At 43.1% G+C, this 22,828-nt stretch overlaps 1 protein-coding gene across 1 annotated transcript; it reads right to left on the minus strand.

Annotated features, from left to right (window-relative positions):
- Window positions 1-48: 48 nt before the first annotated feature.
- Window positions 49-22,828, minus strand: slc1a7b (solute carrier family 1 member 7b). Its single transcript, XM_060066359.1, has 11 exons — window positions 22,358-22,828; window positions 12,971-13,050; window positions 11,930-12,145; window positions 10,799-10,841; window positions 10,320-10,551; window positions 8,625-8,724; window positions 7,939-8,172; window positions 6,027-6,221; window positions 2,954-3,088; window positions 2,666-2,765; window positions 49-1,746 (listed from the first exon to the last, which is right to left on the minus strand). Exons 1-11 carry the CDS (start codon window positions 22,496-22,498, stop codon window positions 1,474-1,476), a joined length of 1,749 nt encoding a protein of 582 aa, XP_059922342.1. The 5' UTR covers window positions 22,499-22,828; the 3' UTR covers window positions 49-1,473.

Below are 22,828 nucleotides of genomic sequence, written 5' to 3' on the forward strand. Positions count from 1 at the left end.
TCTCTATAAAAGGTACACAATTATCCATATACATAAACACCAAATAACTCACTTTGAACTATTTTATTCTGTAAAAATGTTTTTGATACAAACAAGTTATAGATTTATCCATCTGGCAGTTAATTCACAATTACTACAATGTTTTTGTGTTTACATTTTTACGAAGGTTATTTTTTAGATGGTTTTACATTTCAATAAGGGCTTATTCATGTTTTACTAGAAAACCATTCTTGATTTAACTATTTTTTAACTTATTAGGTAATAGTTGAACCTGGGTTATATAGACACATTTCCCGTAAATATAAATAGATAATAATATTGATACGGTAATTGTTACGAATGTAAGCCAATAGATAGTTAAAGACTCACTAGATACTAAGTTAAGAGTTACATGGTAGAAACATGGCCAAATGTGGACAACACAAGACTGAGTTAAGTAAAAATAAATAAAAATTGTTCAAGTGAAAGAAAGGAAAATACCACTTAAATGAAGTTAGCTTCGTCAATGATTTAAAAATAATTAAATCAGTTTCAGATACGACACTGCTCCTGTTGATTATCATTATCTTTACAACCATCATTATCATAATCATTAAAATCCTTATAACATCATCTTGAACTATTAATACTATCAATTAATTGTAATCTTCATCATGGTTATTTTAATCAGCATCATCATCTTCCTCATCCCCTCCACCACCATCTACTTCCATCAATTTACAATATTCATCATGATTATCTTCATCTCCACCATAACCATCTACTACTTTGATTTAATATTAATATTCATAGTGATCATCCTCATTGTTATCTTCATACTATCTCCATTCTGGCACCACCAGCATGTTAAGGCGATATTGAACAAGATTAAATGCAACTTTATTGGCTCCGGATTCAGTGGTGTGAAAACATATCTCAAATTGACAATGGTACACAGTGAAATCATATAAAATTCATGACAGTTGCGATTGATTGAAGCTTATAAAACTGTCCAGTATAAACCAATCGAGCGATGCAGATATTTAGTTATGTACTAAATATCTGATTTCTCAAGGACTTTGCACAACACCGTTTTTTTAATTCCTAGGAGAGAGTGTTCTGACCTGACCTCTGGGTGCCAGCGGACCCCACGATGGGTGGGCCAATCCAAAGAGGAATCCGAGCTCAGTGCTTTGTTGGAAACATTCAACTCTATAGAATATCGATATAATGTCGGTTGGCCTTGCGGAGGACAAAAAAAAATCCATTCCATTCACCGTTTTGAAAAATAAATACTGAGAAATCTGCGATGCCTTGTCCATTGGTAACTGACACCCAGTAAAATAAACATTACGTTCCAAGCCCTCACATCAAGACCTCAAGGTTCCTTGCTTGTCCTCGAGTCCTCTGCGTTCTCTTTGACCACGCACACAATGCGTTGTGTTCAGCAGTGACTGCGCATTCTGAGCGGCGGACCCCCCCTAGCACCCGACGCTATACGTTGGTCTCAATGCCGTTCATGTCGATGGCGCAGTGCTGGTGGTCCTTGTTTTTCCCATGTCTCGGTGGTAAGGGGGGTTTCCTCCTGTGGGGATGGGCCGGCGCGGGGCGAACTCCCTCCTCCAGCTGCACCAGCCGAGCCACGTCCGGGGGCAGCAGCTCCGACTTGAGCCCCAGGGCAGAGGCGCGGTAGTTGCCGTTGTTGTTCTGGCAGTTGACCTGCGGTGGGCCGCTCAACATGGGCTTGGTTTCGCACATCAATGGTACCTGCAGGAGCCAATCAGCACGCAGACAGACAGACAGACAGACAGACAGACAGACAGACAGACAGACAGACAGACAGACAGGCAGGCAGGCAGGCAGGCAGACAGACAGACAGACAGACAGACAGACAGACAGACAGACAGACAGACAGACAGGCAGGCAGGCAGGCAGGCAGACAGACAGACAGACAGACAGACAGACAGACAGACAGGCAGGCAGACAGGCGGACAGACAGACAGACAGACAGACAGACAGACAGACAGACAGACAGACAGACAGACAGACAGACAGACAGACAGACAGACAGACGGACGGACAGATAGACAGGATGGAAGGAAGAATTGGATACATGATTTGCAAAACGCTCATCCACAATTAATTTTGAAATCCGTATTAAAGAGTATTAAATGCTACTTCAGCTTTAAACCTCCTTATAACTTGAAAGTTAAATTACATTTAGCATATTCAGGTGCCATCTTTGACTATGTTTTTATCCGGAAGAAGATAGTGTTGGAAGCCATTTCCAACCCCCTCCCAATCTCTCTCCCAATGCACTCAGGGAGAACCAAACCCCAACAGCAGCGTTCAATGACTCCTTCTCCTGGTAAGACAGCTGCTGCTATTGCTTGCATTATATTTGTGATGGCTGATTACTGGTTACCCAGTCACCGGCTGATTAAGCACTAATGGGACGCACCTGTCCTCCGCTAATTGAAACTGAATCGAAGGTGTGTTAACTGGGGAGCCAGCAGCCCTGCAGCTCCCGAATGAGGTTTGCCTGTACTTTGAGAACCTTAACTCTGAATAGTTGTACTAATTTGCCTTAGTGGCTTACAGTGTCATACAATCATGGGGTTCCTGGGTGGAACCCCCCCACTGTGTAGCAGTGTGCTGTCGGAAAACCTGGTGTTTTTAGACTCACCCCATCCCCCTCCTTGATGAAGTCCTTCCTGCAGATGTGTGCCATGATGCCTGTGGCCAGGGCATCCCCCATGACGTTCACCATGGTACGGAACCGGTCACTGGAGAGATTTCATTAAGAACTATTAACCAACTCATAACTGTTAATCCGCTATTAACAGATGAAAAACATCAGTACTACCAATTTTGAACTACCTTTAAATACTTTGAGGTACTTTACTCTAATAATTCCACATTGTTTGATTCCAATGTGAACTTTTAACCATGAGAATAGAAATGTTACACTCACAGCGCCCAATCAACAGCAATGATGAGGGTGATGTCGTCAGTTGGCAAGCCGACGGAGGTAAGCACTATCACCATGGTGACCAGCCCTGCTTGTGGAATGCCTGCTGCGCCGATGCTAGCTGCTGTGGCCGTGATGCTAGGGGGATGGGCAGAAACATGAGCCAAGGTGGACCAGAATGAAATCCTTCATAGAGAAAAATTTGTTTGGATGGATTGACGTGTGGATGGCCACGTTTTATTCTTGAGAAAAACAAATTTCTAGTTAAGATATGTTTTTGGAGTTAACAGCTGCAGAAGACAAGTGACATAGTGCCAAGCATTGGCAGTAATGCTCCTCCAATCAGGCAATTTCCCAAAAGCCTTGAAAACTAAAGTTATTAAACCCCTTTTAAAAAAGCGGAGCCTAAATGCCTCCATTAATAACAACTACAGACCAATATCAAATCTACCATCCATAAGTAAAATCATAGGTAAAATCATTGAGAAAGTTGTCCTCGAGCGACTTAATCACTTCCTGGCATCAACTGGTTGCAATTACACCTTCTAATCTGGATTTCGACCTAGACCACTTATTGAAGTCGTAAACGACATCCCTCTTAAGACGGACTCGGGCAGAATCTCAATACTAATGCTACTAGACCTCAGTGCTGCATTCAACATTGTGTAGACCATACAATACTTTTGGAGGGATTAGAAATATGGTTGGGGCTTTCAGGCAGAGTCTTAAATTGGTTTAGGTCCTACCTACAAAATAGGAACTACTTGGTTTCCATTGGCGACTTTGTATCAGAACCAAATGTGGAGTTCCACAAGGTTCGATCTTAGAGCCCTCTTTATTCAACATCTACAAGCTCCCACTAGGGCAAATCATGCAAAATAACAACATTGACCATCATTGCTCTGCTGATGACACGCAAATCTATGTAGTGCTATCACCAAATTACTATCAGCCCATAGATCTGGTGTGCCAGTGCATTGAGCAAGTCAAAGACTGGATGCGCAAAAATGTCCTTCAACTGAATTAGGACAAAACCAAGATAATTGTATTTGGTGCTAAAACAGAAAGGTTTAAAGTAAACAGTGTTTCTCCTTGATTTTTTGTAGCAGTGAGGCTGCGAGTTGGTATGAGGGGGGTCCGGGGGCATGCCCCCCCGGAAGAACAATTTGAAAACTAACTCTTTAAAAGGTTACTTCTGGTGAGATTGTTTTGGGAAAAATGTACATATTGAGCTTCCAAATATGACATAACAAACCACAGAGTCAAGGTATCAGCTGAGACCAGATAATTGTGCAAATGTGCCTTGAACTTATTTTTCTGCACAATTTTTTTCAAAAATATATATTTTTTTCAATCCAGCATCGGCGGTGTGCCGCTACTGAATGCATATAGGGGAAACACTGAAGTAAACCAACACCTTCACTCTCTGTGCCTGAAAACCTCACTCAAAGCCAGAAATCTAGTGGTTATCATGGATTCAGATTTTTATTTCAACAGCAACCTCAAATCAGTTACAAAATCTGGCCTTTTATCACCGTAAAAACTAAGAAAGACTGAGAGTGCACCCAAGACATACAAAAACGTGTACATGCCTTCATCACTAGTAAGGTTGATTACTGCAATGATCTCCTCAAAGGTCTACCAAAGAAACCTCTAAGGCAACCACAGGTTGTTCAGAACAAAGTTCTAACAAAGACCAAAAATATGAACATATTCAACTAATCCTTAAATTGTTACATTTGCACCCTGTATGTCAGATAATTGATTTTAAAATCATGCTGCTCCCGTATGTATCCCAACATGGTTTAGGGCCAGAGAATATAACTGACATGCTTCTACTACATAAGCCTCTAGATCACTAAGAGATTCTGAGACCAATCTATTAATTATCCCGAGAGTAAACACGAAACATGGAAAAGCAGGATTTAGGTACTATGCAACAAATAGCTGAAATAAAGGATGATTTAAGAATTGCCCCAACTCTTACCACTTTTAAAACAAGACTGAAGACTTTTATGTTTGCTTTAGATTTCTGCTGAATCTTAATACATAGCATTTTCTACCATGCAGTTTTTTGTGCTTTGCCTTTGTTTTCTTTTTATTCTTTTATTATAATAATATTATTATTCTATTATTTTATTTTATTGTATGACGATCTTTCTATGTGAAGTACTTTGAATCTGCCTCGTGTATGAAGAGTGCTACATTAATAAGGTTGCCTTGCCTTGCCTTGCCTGAACCATGGACACAGACAAACTTCTGTAAGTATCGACGCAAACACACCGTAACCACGGACACGAACACATGTAACCAGAACCAAAAATACACCTCAAGATGAGCACAACCATCGGTACAAACCCATCTTCAACATGGCCGCAAACACATTGTAACAATGGAAACAAATACACTGTAACCATTTGCACAAACAGACCTCAACCTGAACACAAACACACATTACATTCGACGCAAACACAGCATAACTATGGATGCAGATGCGCACACACTGTCTGTCTTCTTACCCAGCCCATCAGTCACTCAGTCAATCAGTCAGCCAGTCAGTTGAGCTATAGCTGTAATATGTATTATAAATCTATGTGTGCACATAAACCCCGCCCAGCGTGGGTAGTGTGTGGGAGCAGCAAGGCGGTCTGCTGATGGCGTGACTGAAAGACATGTTGTTGTTGTTTTATTGAGGTCACAGAGCACTTTCAATAGAGAGATTAATGGACTGTCAGCCCCCTGTTTGGTCTGTTGTGGAGCACTGAAGGTCATAACCCAATACATGCAGCAGATGAATGTCCTTCCCCTGAGCTCTGGGACCATTCTCAGGGGTGTTGGTGGATGGGGAGGGAGGGGGGTGTGGTTCACAATTTATATCATTTCATCTGTTGAAAAATCTCAATCTGCGACATAGTTCAGAGGCAAAAAAAAAAGCCACCATAAATCCTCATCATATCTTTAGTCTGTTAATAGGCTTTGAGCTCAGATGGGACGGGCATCACATCCGCCCGCCCACCCCTACCCACGCAGAGCCCACCAACCACGGCTAGGGATGGGTAATCTACTCATGACCGACCTGATGGTGATGATCTGACCAAAGTCTAGTTCGTAGTTGTTGACCTGGGCGATGAAGATGGCCGCCACGGCCTCATACAGCGCGGTGCCGTCCATGTTAATGGTGGCGCCCACGGGCAACACGAAGCGGATGATGCGCCGGTCGATGTGGTTGTTCTCCAACAGGCACTTGAAGGTGATAGGCAGCGTGGCGGAGCTGGGGATAGACACCAGTAGTTTATAATAACACTCATGTGTTTATAGGAGCAGGCATTGATCATATTCCATTGGATTCTCACCATTCTCCCAGTAGAGTAAATATGTCAAGTATCCAAAAGGAAGTCAGTATATCAGGGTAAATCGTAGTTTTCAAATACAATAAAATAAATAAAAAAACATATTGACTAATCTGTATGTTTGATTCCAAAATCGACTCTGCGCTCTACTTTTGACTGTATGCTTCTGAAAATGCCTAAATTACTAAAAGACCAAAGTACTAAGGGCCCTAACTTGCACTCAGCACAATTTACTTTCTACACTGACGCATGTATCGTTGCTAGTTTGCACCAGGCGCAAAGCTGAATTTCCCCTGCAGCAAACTCGCGCCACTACACTTGTTCAGGCGCAGACCTCGTCTAAATGCCCTAGCGAATAGCACAGTTGTTGTTGCTATTTTTGACGTGACTAGGCAGTTCGGAACTGTAACATAAGCTTACACACACGTAGGCTATACACAGCACAAACATGCAAACAATTAGCCTAATTGAAATATTATGATGTCAAGGATTGTTCATATGTGTGAAACTGTAGAGAAATAGCATGTGGATTGTGGAAAAAATAAATTTCAATAGGGGCTGCATGAATGCACACTGTTGTAGGCTATGTCATGCTTTCAAATAAGAATAATAAGAATAATAAACTTGTTATATAACAAACAAGATCTCGTTTTAGGGTAAATGATAACGTTGGTTAAATTATTTAGGAAAGAACAGCTGATACAGCGGTAATAAGTTCTACTTTTAAATCAGTGCATCTGCAAACACTGTACAGCAAACAAATATTTTCTTGACACAGAGTGAGTGTAAAGAGTGAGTGTTTAAAAGAATGAATGAATGCGGGTGTTTGCACCCATCTGTTTAAACACACGCAAACTAAGCACGTAACGCATAATACAGTCCATGGCAATGTATATTAACGGGGGGACACATGCATATTATGAACACAAGTCGATAACGATAATGTATACAATACTGGTAACAAACGATGTTTGATAATGTATTGTCACATATCATTAAATAGACCCACAGTTGCAGCCACAGGACCGCATATCATAAATGTGTTAAGTTCTCTTTGCCGACCTTTACATAACCTCTCAGTGTTTCTGAAGTTGTAGAAGAAAACGCTATTCCATGTGTGAATTAGGCCATATTATTTGGCCGTAAAGTGAGCCATTTGAAGTTTGAAATTCATGTGGTCATACATCTGTCTCAGCGGAGAGTGCAAACGCGCTGTCAAAATATCAACTTGTCAGGTTAAAATGTACTCATGGCTCTTAAAGGGGATGGGAGATGACACTCTCATTGGTTTAATGCATATTACGCCCAAAACACACATACGGGTATTCAGACCAACCCATTTTAGATTTGCGTCGGGCGCAAGTTATTTATCGGCCGGTATAATAGCAACAGCATCAGAGATCCTCCCACAAAGCTACTTGCGTTTCGCGCTTCTCACTTATCACTTCTCACCGTTAAAATACAGCCCTAAATGTGAATGTGAATTGGAACGTGAATTTGAATGTGAATGTGAATGAGAAAGTGAATACAGATGTAATTGCGAATGTTAAAGTGAATTTGAATTTGGGTGTGAATGTCAACCTGAATGTGAATGTTGGTGTGAATGTGGATTTGGTTGTGGATATGAATGTGAATGACCTGGAGGAGGTGGCGAGGGCGATCAGCAGCGCCTGCAGGATTCCTCGGATGTAGACAATGGGGCTCTTCTTGGTGATGAAGAAGTACATGGCTGGCAGGATGAAGAGGCCGTGCAGGACCAGACCAAACACCACTGTAATTGCGTAGAAGCCCAGCTTCTTCCCCATTGCTGATGGATCGCTCATCTCCAGGATCTTGCCCGCCACCAGGAACACGATGCCAAACGGGAAGTACCTGTTTAGCAGGAGGTGGAATTGTTTAATGAGTAATCAACCGGCAGTGTCACTTGTCAGTGACGAAAGCAAACCCGGCACACGACATATGAGTGGAATAAGTCTGTCATAGCTGTTACTTCCCCTTGTCTGTATGGCAAGTTAAAGGTTAACCCGAACGATTTCAGCCACGATCAGAAGGAAAACCAATGAGGTGGTGCTGTTCTAAGATTAAATAATTGTATTTGGTCACTCTTCAAAGGGTCCCAATGATTGTAGTTGATTGATCAACCACAGTCCATCAGAGAGGGGATCTATTTATCCGACATGCCCACTTGTGATGTCATCTAACCAGTAGACAGAGTTTGAGATAGCTTGTTGATGACTTGGTGCTAGCCCTTTTCCAAAAGCAATCAAGCAAAGTCTTGATAAATACTTCATTATACTGTAGAAGAGAGATGCTTGTTGCTTTACCAGATGACGATGGCGACAATTTTCAGGACAGCCTCGTTCAGGCTCTGGCAGAAGTTAACCAGAGCAGTGCCGTTGGGGCCCATCCGCCCGAGCATGATACCTGTGCAAACACACACACACACACATACACACACAAGGGGGGGGGTCAGGATAGTGTCGTGTGCAGTGTAGGTCAGGGTGTTTGTCTGTCAACTAAAGGGGCCTGGGTTCCATTCCATCCCTGCAATGTCCACAACCTTTGGCAAGATGCCATGTCCCCTGCCTTCCCCTTAACGACATTAAACTTGTTGTACCGTAAATTGTTGCTAATTGGCTTGAAAAGTAATACTTCCAATTAGAAATCTATCATAAGCATCATAATCTAGGCACCACAACACATGGGAATGACACGATTTAGATATGGCGGAAGGACGTCTTGTAATGGTGCTAGAAGGACGTAGTGGTGGACGAAGTACTCAGACGACGTACTTGAGTAAAAGTTGAGATACCTAGTGTAAAATATTACTCCAGTAAAAGTGGAAGTACTCCTTTAAACTTTGACTTGAGCAATAGTATAAAAGTACTTGGCTTTAAATGTAAGTATTAAAGGAAAAGTAATTTGGTGTAATGTAATTCCAATGTCTTGCTAAATCCTTTATACACAAATTTAAGGTTAAAAGAAACCACACCAACACCACTCTGGTTTTGGTGGGGTTTTCTGGTACTGATATCATTTCAAATTATCATTACCTCTGTTACTTTATATTGGTAGGCGAATTCTTGAAAGAGGAAATTGTATGCTTCTTAAGCAGACAGAGAAGGCACTTAAAAATGAATGAGTCGTTCTTCCTTTCCACTACTTCAAATAGTTTGCTTAAATATGGCCATGGGGGCTCAATTTCAATATCTGGTGCTTCTTCCATTATTGTGTGTTGGCTTTAAACGTCTAACATGACAGCGAAACTCGAAGGCTAAACAGACATACGAGGACAGAAGCAAAGTTGGGAGAAACCCGCCCAAACTGCACCAATCATGTGTTCTGATTGGTACACTTGCGGTGCACGTGCACTCATTTGAATCTGTCATTTTATTGTCTATGGTCACGCATGCTGCACACAGACAGAGACTCATGCACACACGAAATGTAGTTGAGTAAAAGTACAGTCTCACAAAATAATGATACTCAAGTAAAGTACAGATACGCTAAAAAGTTACTTAAGTATAGTAACTTGTACTTCCTTACTGTCCACCACTGGAAGGACGTTATCGTCATGGGGTTAGAAGGATGTTATCGGCATGGTTTTAGAAGGGTATTATCGTCATGGTGTCAGAAGGATATCATTGTCATGGTGTTAGAAGGATGTTATCATCTTGGTGTTGGAAGGACATTATCGTCATGGACAACGTCATCGTCATGGTGGATGAAAGACGTTGTCGTCATGGACAACATCATCGCTATGGTGTTAGAAGGACGTTGTTGTCAGGGACAACGTCATCGTCATGGTGTTAGAAGGATGTTATCGTTGGACAACATCATCGCCACGGTGTTAGAAGGACGTAGTAGTCATGGAAAATGTCATCATCATAATGTAAGAAGGACTTCATCGTCATGGACTACATCATCGTCATTGTGGATTAGGACATTATCGTCATGGACAAAGGATGAAGGACATTACCCATGGTTGAACAAGGAGGTTATGGCGGTGGTTATCTCACCCATGGTGGATGAGAAGATGACTATCCCGAGGACGTTCATGCCATCGCTGTTCCCTGGCCGGGTGCGCACCAGCACGTCCGGGGGCGGGGTCAGGTCCAGTGCGAAGTTCTGGATGTCGGTTCCGTTGTCGTCCTGGATACCGTAGATGAGGGCCCGCCGCGTGCTAGACTCTGATAGGCTCTGGCTCACGGTGGGCTTCGGTTTCATAGTGATCTCAGTACTCGTTCGATACTGTTGTTGACGGGGAAACAAACATGCAAACAACATGGGTTGTTCAAACATAAAGTGGGACGATTTGTTCGATTGTTAATGCTTCAACTTAGAACCAAAGTGTTATTTTTCCGTTTGGAGCTGGAGCCGTTGGAGTTTTGGGCGTACACTAACCCTAACGGGACAGGCGCATGCTGAATAATCGATAGTAATACATGTTATGGTTGTCTTTATGTTTCCAAAGTTCAATGTGTGACGGGTCCCTCACCTGTTGAAACGTGGCCTGGACCAAGTTGGAGGGAAACATGTTGCTGTAGAGCACAATAAGAGAAAGATGAAGGTTAATTGTGCTGTGCTAAAAAATGAGCCAGAGAATATCAGGCACGTATATATGTGAGGATTCTTGGACCATGAATATGTCCTGATTGAGGGCAGAGTTGGATTTGTAGTACTTTGTGTACACTCACTCATGATATGTCTCATGATTGTGCTAAAAGCAATGTATTTTGATGGCTAATTCCCCTTTGAGCAAAATTAAGTATCTATTTCCATCTCTAATAGGAGCTAATTGCAAGCAGCAAGCTGACGCCCGGATAGCCTTGAGTATGATAAGCTCGTACAAGCTTTCAATTACGTTGTTTACGAGAGACATGCCATTCCAGGAAAACAAGCATCTTGATCAAAGATGTTTACAGAGAACAATGTGTGTGACAGCATGGCCTGAAACCAACCGAGAACTGAGACCTTCTGTCCACTGGACCCCTGATCACCCACTCACTATCTACATAATGATTACTGTATTTAATCAGCTCTTCTCAATCACCGGCTGTCATTTACTGGTAAACAGCGGAGGGAAAACCCCCATGATAATTGTGTATGATTAAATACGATTACAGACGTACATTAAAGCTGTCAATAATATATCATGGTGAGAGAGAGAGAGCAGGTGAGGACAGAATGAGAGAGAAATAAAAGAGAGACAGAGATAGAAGGAAATGGAGGGAGAGATAGGGATCAAGATAGAGAGAGAGAGAGAGAGAGAGAGAGAGAGAGAGAGAGAGAGAGAGAGAGAGAGAGAGAGAGAGAGAGAGAGAGAGAGAGAGAGAGAGAGAGAGAGAGAGACAGAGAGAGAGAGAGACAGAGAGACAGAGAGACAGAGAGACAGAGAGAGAGAGAGAGAGAGAGAGAGAGGTCAACATTAGTGAAGCATAAGTGAGAGTGAAGTAAGTGTTAATACATAATGGAACAAATGACCTGACAGCCCATAACAAGGACCTCCCGCAAGAGAGAGTTCGGCCTATTCAAACTACATCCCCCCAGGATGGGCGCATGGATGGAAGGGTAGATAGATCGATGAGGAAGAGAGAGATTGGGGAGAGGGACCCTGAGTTTCTCTGACCGGATGAGGTCGAGCAAGGCGTCGGCAGAGCTCATGATGGGCTTGCTGCCCTCCTCTGAGTCCTCCTTCTGGGCGGCGCCCCCAGGGTGGATGATGGAAACCATGACGATGCCAACCACGACGGCCACGAAGGTGGTCCACAGGTAGTAAGACACGGTGATGAGACCCAGCCGGCTTGAGCACTTGGCGTCCAGTGCAGCCAAACCCGACATCAGACTGGGGGACAGAGAAATATACCTTTTAAAATCACATTTTACATTTTGTGTTGCGCAATGTAAGGGCACCCAGAAGGTGCATGTAGCTGCATGAGGTGAAGGAGGTTAGCAGTTTGAGGTGAATGTAGCTGCATTTGGGGATGGAGTTTTGCAGTTTAGTGTGAATGTATTTGATGATTGAGGTTTGCAGTTTGAGGTGAACGTAGGTGTATTAGGTGATGGAGGTTTGCAGTTTGAGGTGAATGTAGCTGTATGTGATGATGGAGGTTTGCAAGTGGGGGTGAATGGAATTGTATTCAATGAAACTAACGACGGTCTATATATATAGTGCCTTTAATGTGATTGTAGTGGAGAGGCACAGCAAACTCCATTTAGAATCCAAAAAAAGGTCAGCTTGTCCCAAACTCTTCCGTAATCCGAATAACCCTAATCCCCTAACCCTTAACACTGGCCTAATAACCCACAAACTTTAACCCTTAACCAGCAACCCAATAACCCAAATCCATCTAACCCTTAACTCAGGCCTATTAACCCTAAACTCCTTTACCCTAATCCAAATAACCCTAGCACCCTAACCCTTCACACTGGCCTATTAACCCTTAACCCCTTACCCAAACCTATTGTCCCTAAACCTCTTAACCTTAATCCAATGACTCTAAACCCCCAACCCATATCCCTTGCCTTTGAACCCTAAACCCCTAACCCCAACACCCATAACAGTAACCCAAACCATAACCTATTATCAACTTATTAAAACGAACACTTCTCAACATATAACATACGTCGTATATGAAACCCCTGTGACATGATATTTCCTCAAGTTTACCTGGAGACGACCAGCGGTAGAATCAACATCTTCAACATCCTCATCAGTAGCTCACCGGGGAACTGGAAGTACATCACTTCCTGTTTTGGACGGGAGAAAGGAAGGATGAGTAATGTGGAAGGACTTATTTCCTAATGGATTCCTGAAAACCTCCTTGACACCTTGAGGCTCTCAACTGCCTGGTTGCCTAGATACACTGAGCAGCTCCACACAAAGCTCAATAGCGTGCGTCTCTACCTCCATAAGACCTCTCTTCTCTAACCACTGTAGCCAACAGAATAACACACATCTCTACCATCATAAGTCATCACTGCTCTATCTACTGTAGCCAACAGAATAACACACATCTCTACCATCATAAGACCTCTCTGCTCTATCTACTGTAGCCAACAGAATAACACACATCTCTGCCATCATAAGTCATCACTGCTCTGTCAACTGTAGCCAACAAAATAACACACATCACTACAAACATATCACATTATCTTATTTATCTACAGTAGCCGACAAAATACCACACATCTCTACCAACATAACACATTGTCTGCTCTATCTCCTGTAGCCAACAAAATAACACACATCTCTACCACCATAACACACCCTCACGCCGTAACACAGATTGCTGCCCTACCTACTGTAGCCAACAAAATAACACACACCGCTACCAACGTCATACCAACATACAACATATTTCCCTTTCTAGCTTCCTGTGATGTGATAAGATGTACTATTATGGAAATGCTTTTAGAGAAACTAGAGTTTTTGCGCGTGTGTTGCGAAAACACAACCTCTAGTTGTAATTAAACCCATAGCAATAATGTGGGAACCCCAGTCGATGATGTAACAAATTTCTGAGAGCATAATATAATAACATTTTGCCTATAATGTTACAACGTATAACATTCATGACTCTTAAATGTAGTGCCAACATTTTAATGTTTTTTAACCATTCAGCGAACAAAAGGCAACAGGCTGATTATCATTTATCACTCAATGACATGCAGAAGCGTCATCAACGAGCCCACTGAAGTGGTGTGAGAAATACTGACTTTCTACTCCTAATTTACATGTAAGGTATTTACATTTCCTTTGGAGAAAATACTACTGCAGGGGTAGTATTATTCAGGAGATTTTCAGGGTACAAATGTCAGGATATGTTGTTCACACATACGGCCCATCAGGAGAATAACAACACTTACACAGGTGTCTGAAAGCAGCTAGTGTGTGAGCATTTGATTACATTATAAAATGAGTCCATTTATGGTAACAGGGGTAATTGTTCAATGGAAAGTGTAGTATACTATGCATGCAAATCAATTATTAAATAGCTTTTACTGTTATTCAGGGCTGAAAAGCTCATTGAGATTTTAAAATGCAAGGCAACTACTATTGGTTAGTTGAAAATAATAATCATCATTGAGATTAAACATCTCTTCCAGTGTCCTGGCCAAGGCAGGCAGCAGAAGCCTACAATCACGCAGAGCACACTAAGAAAACATAAGAAAAATAAAACAACTCAAACAGTCCACAGGGGGGAAGGGGGGATAACAACATCGCAAGACATTTCGAGAGGCTCAAGGAGGTGGGTAAAGTTTGAGCACCAAAGTGTATTCTTGTGGTGGACTCTATAGACATAATTCACCATACTGTGTTATCGACATGTTTTCGTTGTGTTATAGGGACACTGTCTCTTTAAGATCACGGCACTTGTGTGTTGATATGCCGGTCGGCGTGATGTCTGAATTAAACAGTTTTTATATGACAAAATGAACGACCTGCCATTGCTTGTCGAGGTGAGAAATTGCCTCTTCCCTTCTTTTATCGCAATTTCTACAGTCTATAGACAGAACGTCTTACCTGGGAGAGTTTGACGACGGCGGAGCTGTTATGTTTAGAAACATAACGTCTTACCTGGGCGAGTGTGTCGCTGCGGTGTGAGTGTGCTCTTACCTGGGCGCGCGTGTCGATGGCGGAGCCGTTATGTTTAAAAACATAACGTCTTACCTGGGCGAGTGTCGCTGCGGTGTGTGCGCGTGCGTGTGTGTTCTTGCCTGCGCGTGTGTGTCGATGGCAGAGCGGAGCCGTTATGTTTAAAAACATAACGTCTTACCTCGGCGAGCGTTTCGCTGCCTTTGTCTTGACGTGCATAGTGATGGGTCATCGTGACCGAATCAGTTCGAATTAACGAATCTTTAACAAGAACTAACCAAACGGATTCTTCTCTCTCGTTCGTCTCATTCGTTCTCAGACTCGACTCCTCCAGGACCCACTAGTCGCTGACTCGCTGTTCATTCACTGACTGTGAGTGGTGAAGGGACAAAAGGCTTAGGGAGCGAGTGTACGATAATACGATTCAATGTCAGTGAAATGGTAAATGCATGCTTTCTTTGTACTTTCTGTGTCATGCCAGATTAATCAAATATTTTAATATCTCGTCAATCTGGCTCGTTCTTTCATGGTTCGTTCTCCACCCGACACCCCCACCATCATTGCTAAATAAAGTAGATTATCTTGCTGAGATGTTAAACATACAATAATCAACTACACCCCCGTCCCGCTATGTTTGGTTAAAGTTGTAATGTTGATAGATGACCGACTTCCACGACCGTTTGTGAATGAGAACGAGGGAGGAGCTGAGTCTGACTGACAAAGCTGAGAACCGTGCATTCCATGATTCGATTCACCGCCATCGGAACTCGACTGAACGAACAAACGAACAAAAGATTCTGAACGATTGGCGAACTGACTGACGCGAACTGAATCAAGGAAAATAATCATTAAATCCAACACTAGACGTGCAGTGAGTGTGCGTGCTTGTGTGTGCGTGTGTATGTGTGCGCGCCTGTGTGTGCGCTTCCGTGTATGTCTCGCTGCCTTTGTCTTTACGTGCGGTGTGTGCGCTTGCGTGTACATTTCCGTGTATGTTCGTGGGGTGTGTGTATACGATGTGTATGTGCGTGCCTGCGGTGTATGTATGCGTTTGCGCGTGTGTGTGTGTGTGTGTGTGTGAGCTGCAGGCTCCTTGGCACACGCGCACATAACTAACTTGAGTAACTGTTGACATGCCTGCTATTATAGTAGTAAGATGCATGCATGCTTCTTATTAAAAAAAACAATTCATACATGATGTCTTCATGCAGAGTCGTTGATAATGTCAAATGACGACAACGCAACAAGTTTTCGTCCCAGTGCATAAAGTACCACGTTTATCTTACTGGCGGTGGTAAAAGGTGTGGGCGTTTATGTTACCGCAGCAGAAAGGCCTTGGCTTGGCTATTCATCCAATGACCTGTTGTTACCGTTGTGTTGCGTGAGTACATTGACACAGCCCAACACTGGAATGTCTGTCATCTTTTATGCCATGTATTATGCAGTTTGAAACATGGCATGAATTTGAGAGACAGAGAATTCTGCACAAAAAGCTGCTGTAATACCCCAATATCAAGATGTATTTATAACAGTATATGTAGGCCTATATATGTATATATCATATTTTTATAAAATACATCACAAAATAGAGCGCCAGGTATATGTGTCTAATCTTCAACATAAGATATAATTAAAACATTATTATTTTATTTTTTGACAAGCACATGCAGTAATAGATAATTCTTCTTACCAACCACACACAGTGCCCAACCAAAACAAATAAAAAAAGGCTTATTCAGAAACACACACAGGCTGGGAGTGACTGGCCGGGGCGGACTGGGGGGACGGCCGGGCAAGGAGAGCATAGTGGGATGGAGAGGGAGAGAGCGTAATGGAAGCTCAAGAGCTTTTGGGTGCAGCATTAAGCAGCCAGAGATTAGAGTGCTTCATAAGAGCAGGATCAGCACTTCAGAGGACGTTTCTATGCACTGTGCTCATCTTGGATACATGGGCATGTGTGTCATTGCACGTGTGTGTTTGTGTTTGCCTTTTGTATGTGAACATGCAAATGTAGGTGAACATGCAAATGTATATGATCATGCTCATGTATGTGCCTGCATGTAGGTTCTTGCATGTGTGTGTATATGCATGTGTGGGTGTGGGAATTCATTTTGACATTACCCATACGCGTAATATGAGTGTGCCCTTGGCATGTATGTGTGTGTGTGTGTGTGTGTGTTTGTGTGTACGATTGCGTGTTGTGTGTGTGTGTTGTGTATGTGTGCGCTTGCATGTTGTGTGTGCGCTGTGTGTGTGTGTGTATGTGTGAGTGTGTGAGTGTCTATGACCATAGCATTGGCAGTAATCTGTTGTCAAAGGACACGTCGACAGTCAGCTGCCTCAGTCAGACTGAGGCAGATGCAGGGTCCTGGAGGTATTACGTAGAACCCTGGTTCCCCAGGGTCCTGGAGGTATTACGTAGAACCCTGGTTCCCCAGGGTCATGGAGGTATTACGTAGAACCCCGGTTCCCCAGGGTCCTGGAGGTATTACGTAGAACCCTGGTTCCCCAGGGTCCTGGAGGTATTTCGTAGAACCCTGATTCCCCAGGGTCCTGGAGGTATTACGTAGAACCCTGGTTCCCCAGGGTCCTGGAGGTATTTCATAGAACCCTGATTCCCCAGGGTCCTGGAGGTATTTCGTAGAACCCCGATTCCCCAGGGTCCTGGAGCTATTACGTAGAACCCTGGGTCACAAGGGAACCCAGAGGTGCTACAACAGTGGTTATAGTTATATTTATATTTCTGGAGGTACCTTATAATTCATGTGTTTTGGGTTGAAATGAATGATGGTTAAACTAGTACCATGGTTGTGAGCGTAATAATGAGCAAAGTTGTAGACGTCTACTAAATGTGGCACACACCGTGTTATACCGTTTATTATACTATAAGTGTCTGAGGAGCTTAACCTTCTCTCGGAAGCGTCCATCAATATCACTCAATGCCATGACAGGTCTCCACACACTCACACACACCTCACCGCCCGCGTGCCGTTGTCATGACGTCAAAGTGCCTTGGTTGGAACTTCAATGTCACGAAAAGAACGAGGTTTGAGTTCAGAGCAGAATAGATCGCTTTTGAACTGGATAGTGGAGACTAGCATAGACATAGGATTTGACAGCGGTTCTCTCTAAATGACAGACTTATTTTAGTAACAGAGACATAATGCCATTGAATATGTATGTTGGATATCATATAAAACATATTACCTTGTTTAAACCCCGATAAACTGCCCCTTTAATGTTGTATTAGTTTGTCTATGGCTGTAGAAGTTGGTCTGTATAGGTCTTGTATGAGTCTTTGAAACCTTACTTTTATGATCAGAATATATAATCAAATAACAGTAGTAATACAGTTGTACAACCAATGCTGTTTTTAGTTTTAAGTATTAAGCATTGATTGATTGATTGACTCTCAGAATTGCCATGTATATAAAGGTGTATCAATGAAAGATCACCATAGTGCAGAAACAGCGACAAGAAGTTGCTCTTTTACATTAGAAGAACCCCCCCCAAAGGAAAAGAGATAAAAACCTAGATTTCACTTCCTTCAAGTGTGACTACCAGAGGGATATTTTATGGCATATTCCTAAAGTTGCTAAACGACATCAATATGTTAAAGAACAAATATGTTAAAGAGATTTAAATTAATCAGATTGACCTGAGGTGTTGGGATGACGACGAAAGCAGCTCAGGGGATAGAGTGGGTTGAGCGGGGTGACTTGCAACCAGAAGGTTGCTAGTTCAATCCCCGGCCCCTCCTAGCTGAGCGTTGAGGTGTCCCTGAGCAACACAACTAACACTAACTGCTCCCGACCAGCTGGCTGTTGCATTAAATGACTGACACTGGCATGCGTACGTGCGTGCGTGTGTGCGTGCGTGCGTGCGTGCGTGCGTGCGTGCGTGCGTGCGTGCGTGCGTGCGTGCGTGCGTGCGTGCGTGCGTGCGTGCGTGCGTGCGTGCGTGCGTGCGTGCGTGCGTCTGTATTTCTGGGTGAATGCTAGGAAATAATTGTATAGCATTTTATGGCCACTTTTTGAAAAGCATTACATAAATGCAATCCATTAACCATTCTGAGAATTTGTAGTTCGCTGATGAAAGATGAAAATGACAGCTTAATAATTGCCTTGCATTAACACAACTGCATTTATCTTAAAGCTCTGGAAGAATCTATTTTGTGCCTGTCATGCAGAAACAAAAACAAGAATCTGTTTCCTTGAAAATATGCACACACAGCTTTATGTCTGCATTATCTTTGGCTCTCGACAGATTCTCAACATTATGTTTTGATGTTCTCTCATTCCTTGAAATCTTTCCTCTTTTCTACCTCTCACCTGTTTCCCTCTTTCTATCTCTCTCCCCCATCCAGATGGGTGAAGGTAAAAAAACAACATGATACACACTGCCATACCCTGCTTATTCATCTGTCTCTATCTCTCTCTCTCTTTAAGTTGTCATGCATAGGTGCTGTATGTGAGTCAGTGTGTGAGTCAGTGTTTGTGTGTGTGTGTGTGTGTGTGTGTGTGTGTGTGTGTGTGTGTGTGTGTGTGTGTGTGTGTGTGTGTGTGTGTGTGTGTTGTGTGTTCGAGCGGGGAACTATCAGATTGGGATAGGGAGGGGGGGTCAGTGTGACCTTTGAATGCTCTCTCTCTCTCTCTCTCTCTCTCTCTCTCTCTCTCTCTCTCTCTCTCTCTCTCTCTCTCTCTCTCTCTCTCTCTCTCTCTCTCTCTCCTGCCTCTGAGAAATATACTTCTTTGAATCAGAGTGTACCAGGTAAGTGATTTGTCATCAATATTTTATTCAATAACATTAGAGTATACAGGTAACAGGCTGTGCGCTTTAGTAGAATTAGTCTGTGCTTACATTAACATTGACATTTACATCCATACATACATGGAGTATGTGCTTCAAGGTTTTGTGTTTCTTTTCATCCTTTTATTAAACAGTCTAATTTATCATTTGTGTGAAACCATCAGCATTACACAGTTATACTGTTGTTTGAAGGAAGCACAATGTAGCTTTAACAATGATATTGTTGACTTTAGTTAATTGATAAAATCCATAATCATAGATTTAAGATATGATATGGTTTTATTACAGTATATATATATCTATATATATATACATAGCCATTTATATAGCCATATATCCATCCATATATATATATATATATATATATAGAAGATATGTTGGTCATATTTTGACCAATCTGTTTTAACACACACACACACATACACATCGACACACACACACACACTAACGCAAACACCCGCGACCGCCACTCACATATTCGGTACAATTACAAAAAGCTTTTGTTAGATTGAACCTTAATCCTCCTTTGAGAGACTATACTGAAAGGCCCTCGGAAAGAAGTTATTTTTAGTTCCTAGGAGGAGAAAGTGATTAGACTTAGGGAAAAGGTGAAACGGAAAGAAAAGGGGGTTCACCTCCACCATCTTACTAATAGACAACAAACGCTAAGCACCTCGACCACCTGGCAGCTCTGGAAGCAATGAATTTAATGTACTACATCCTATAGACAGTAGGATTAACATTAGCACACATGCACTCACACACACACACACACACCAACTCACACACCCAAAGTGAACAAAAACACACACACACACACACACACACACACACACGCACACCCAAACACACACACACGCACACCCAAACACACACACACACACACACACACACACACACACACACACACACACACACACACACACACACACACACACACACACACACACACACACACACACACACATAAACAAACACACACGTGCGCACACTATAGAACAACTTGCAATGATCCAATTAGCATAGAATTCTATATGTAAGTCTATGTCCAGGTGTATCGTCTCTACAGTACGTTCAACCGCTCCCGAAACATTGATTAATAAAGTTAAAAGCTCTACAGTACCACAGGTTTACACCTGTGAGGGCATAGTGCACCAGGGACCACTCTGGTTTACGTAAAATAAACAATTTAAGGATGATTAGTTGTTTTGGGTGAAACGCATCACCAATACCACTCTGCTCCAACCAGAGGACAGCATGTAGTAGAGTAAATAGTGTAAAGGAAAAGGCTACATGAACCAAATGAAAATCTGCCAGGCTCAGCTTGTTAATATAAGATTCTGAAGACATTATTGAAAGGATCCCTACAGAAAAATAAAAAGTTGCTCTTTACCTTTCGCATGTCTCACTTAAGGAAGAATCTTGCTCTGAAATATTGCAAGAGTAGCTGTTGCAGGAAGGGAATGGTTGAAACGTGAGTTGGAGAGACGTGTGCCTGCCAGATTTTGTTGTGTTGGACTATATAAAGCGTAGCTTAGTGTTATCTCAAAGATTTGGGTGACGGAGGAACGGGATTGTAATGACAACAGGGGATCCACTTATAATAGCACTAGGTATTCACAGAGTATTTAATAACTACTTACAATCTAAACCAGTGGCAAAAACAAGCACTTTTAGAGGACGTACACTGATGGGTTGCAATGGCCCCAAGGGGTGACATTGCAGCCTGTTTGACTGCTGCAATAGCCAAAGCAGTCCTGCTCAATACAGGACCAGTTTTAAAGACTCTTAAGTCATCAGTTTGAGTAATTTAGACTAAGTTATCCAGTAAGAATTTACATTTGCAGTGGTTCTGTAATGTGAGCAATAGACATTATATCAAAATATAAATCGAATGGAGTAACACAATGGTGATTGAGCCTATGGCCTTTTGATGAAAGCCCTTGCATTTGCAGTCAAATTAATGTTAAGAATGTCACGTCATGGGGACTTGCCCGCTATGCATACAAATCACACAAAAAACCTTCGACTATTGACGTCATTGATCCGGGATTTGCCTTCTCCAAATTGGAACAAATTGGAAGCTGGGCCTCCATTTACACTCCCATGGTTAGTGGTGCGGTTCCAAATGAGGCCGCCCAAGCTAACATCTGGTAGCGTTAACTCTTTAAGTGAAGCTCTCCGACTCACCACAGTGTTAAGCCCCGACCTACTACAGTCAAGTGGAATGAGCCAGCCAAAAGGATCCCAGTGGATCCTCACTATAGCCACCTGTGGGCATCCGTGAGCAAGGCACCTTACCCCCACCCCTTAATGACCTGTCCCAGTATTCATCGTCTAACCACTACCTGCTGCGTCATGAACTGTCTGTGTTAACTGTCTAACCCTGACCTGCTCCATAATGACCTCTCTGTCTTCACTATCTAACCCCTAGCTGCTCGTTAACGACCTGTCTCTGAACTATCTAGCCCCTGCTCCTTAATGACCTGTCTCTGCACTGTCTTACACCTACCTGCTCCTCGATGAACTTGCTCTGTATTCAATGCCTAACCCCTATCTGCTCACAACATATCAGCCCTCACTACGTCCTCATTTGTGTTGGAAGCGTCTCCTAAACGTGACGTGGCGGTGTGAGTGTGCGTGACCCACCTGCTCGGTGAGCCGTCGCGTCCGCAGGAAGAAACCCAGCAGGCAGCCGATGACAACGGCGAGCACGGACAGTATGAGGAGCCCGTTCTGCTTGCACACGTTCTTCACGCGCAGCCACACCGCGTCCAGAGCCACCGCCATGTTCACACTCCGGTCGGGATATCACCAACCCATGAAGCGCATCCGTTCCCCAAACCACGGAAGCCAGGAACCCGGGGCCCCCGATCGGGTGTGGCGACAAGGTGAGGGTGGGGCGTTTGGGGGGAGGGGACGGAGCACGGCGGCGACGGCGGCAGGGGCGGGAAAACAACAGGAATTTGGCGTGAGATGTCCCTTTAACCTCCACGTTTAAAGCACTTTGGGACCAAGCAAAGCACCAGCCGTACGTCCATGGCAATCTGCAATCGGAGTTAAGAAGATCAGCATATTTCCCTAGGATTTCCCTCCATCCCTCCCTCCAGCATCATCATC

Source organism: Gadus macrocephalus, chromosome 12 (assembly GCF_031168955.1).
Source record: "Gadus macrocephalus chromosome 12, ASM3116895v1".
Classification (NCBI taxonomy): domain Eukaryota; kingdom Metazoa; phylum Chordata; class Actinopteri; order Gadiformes; family Gadidae; genus Gadus; species Gadus macrocephalus.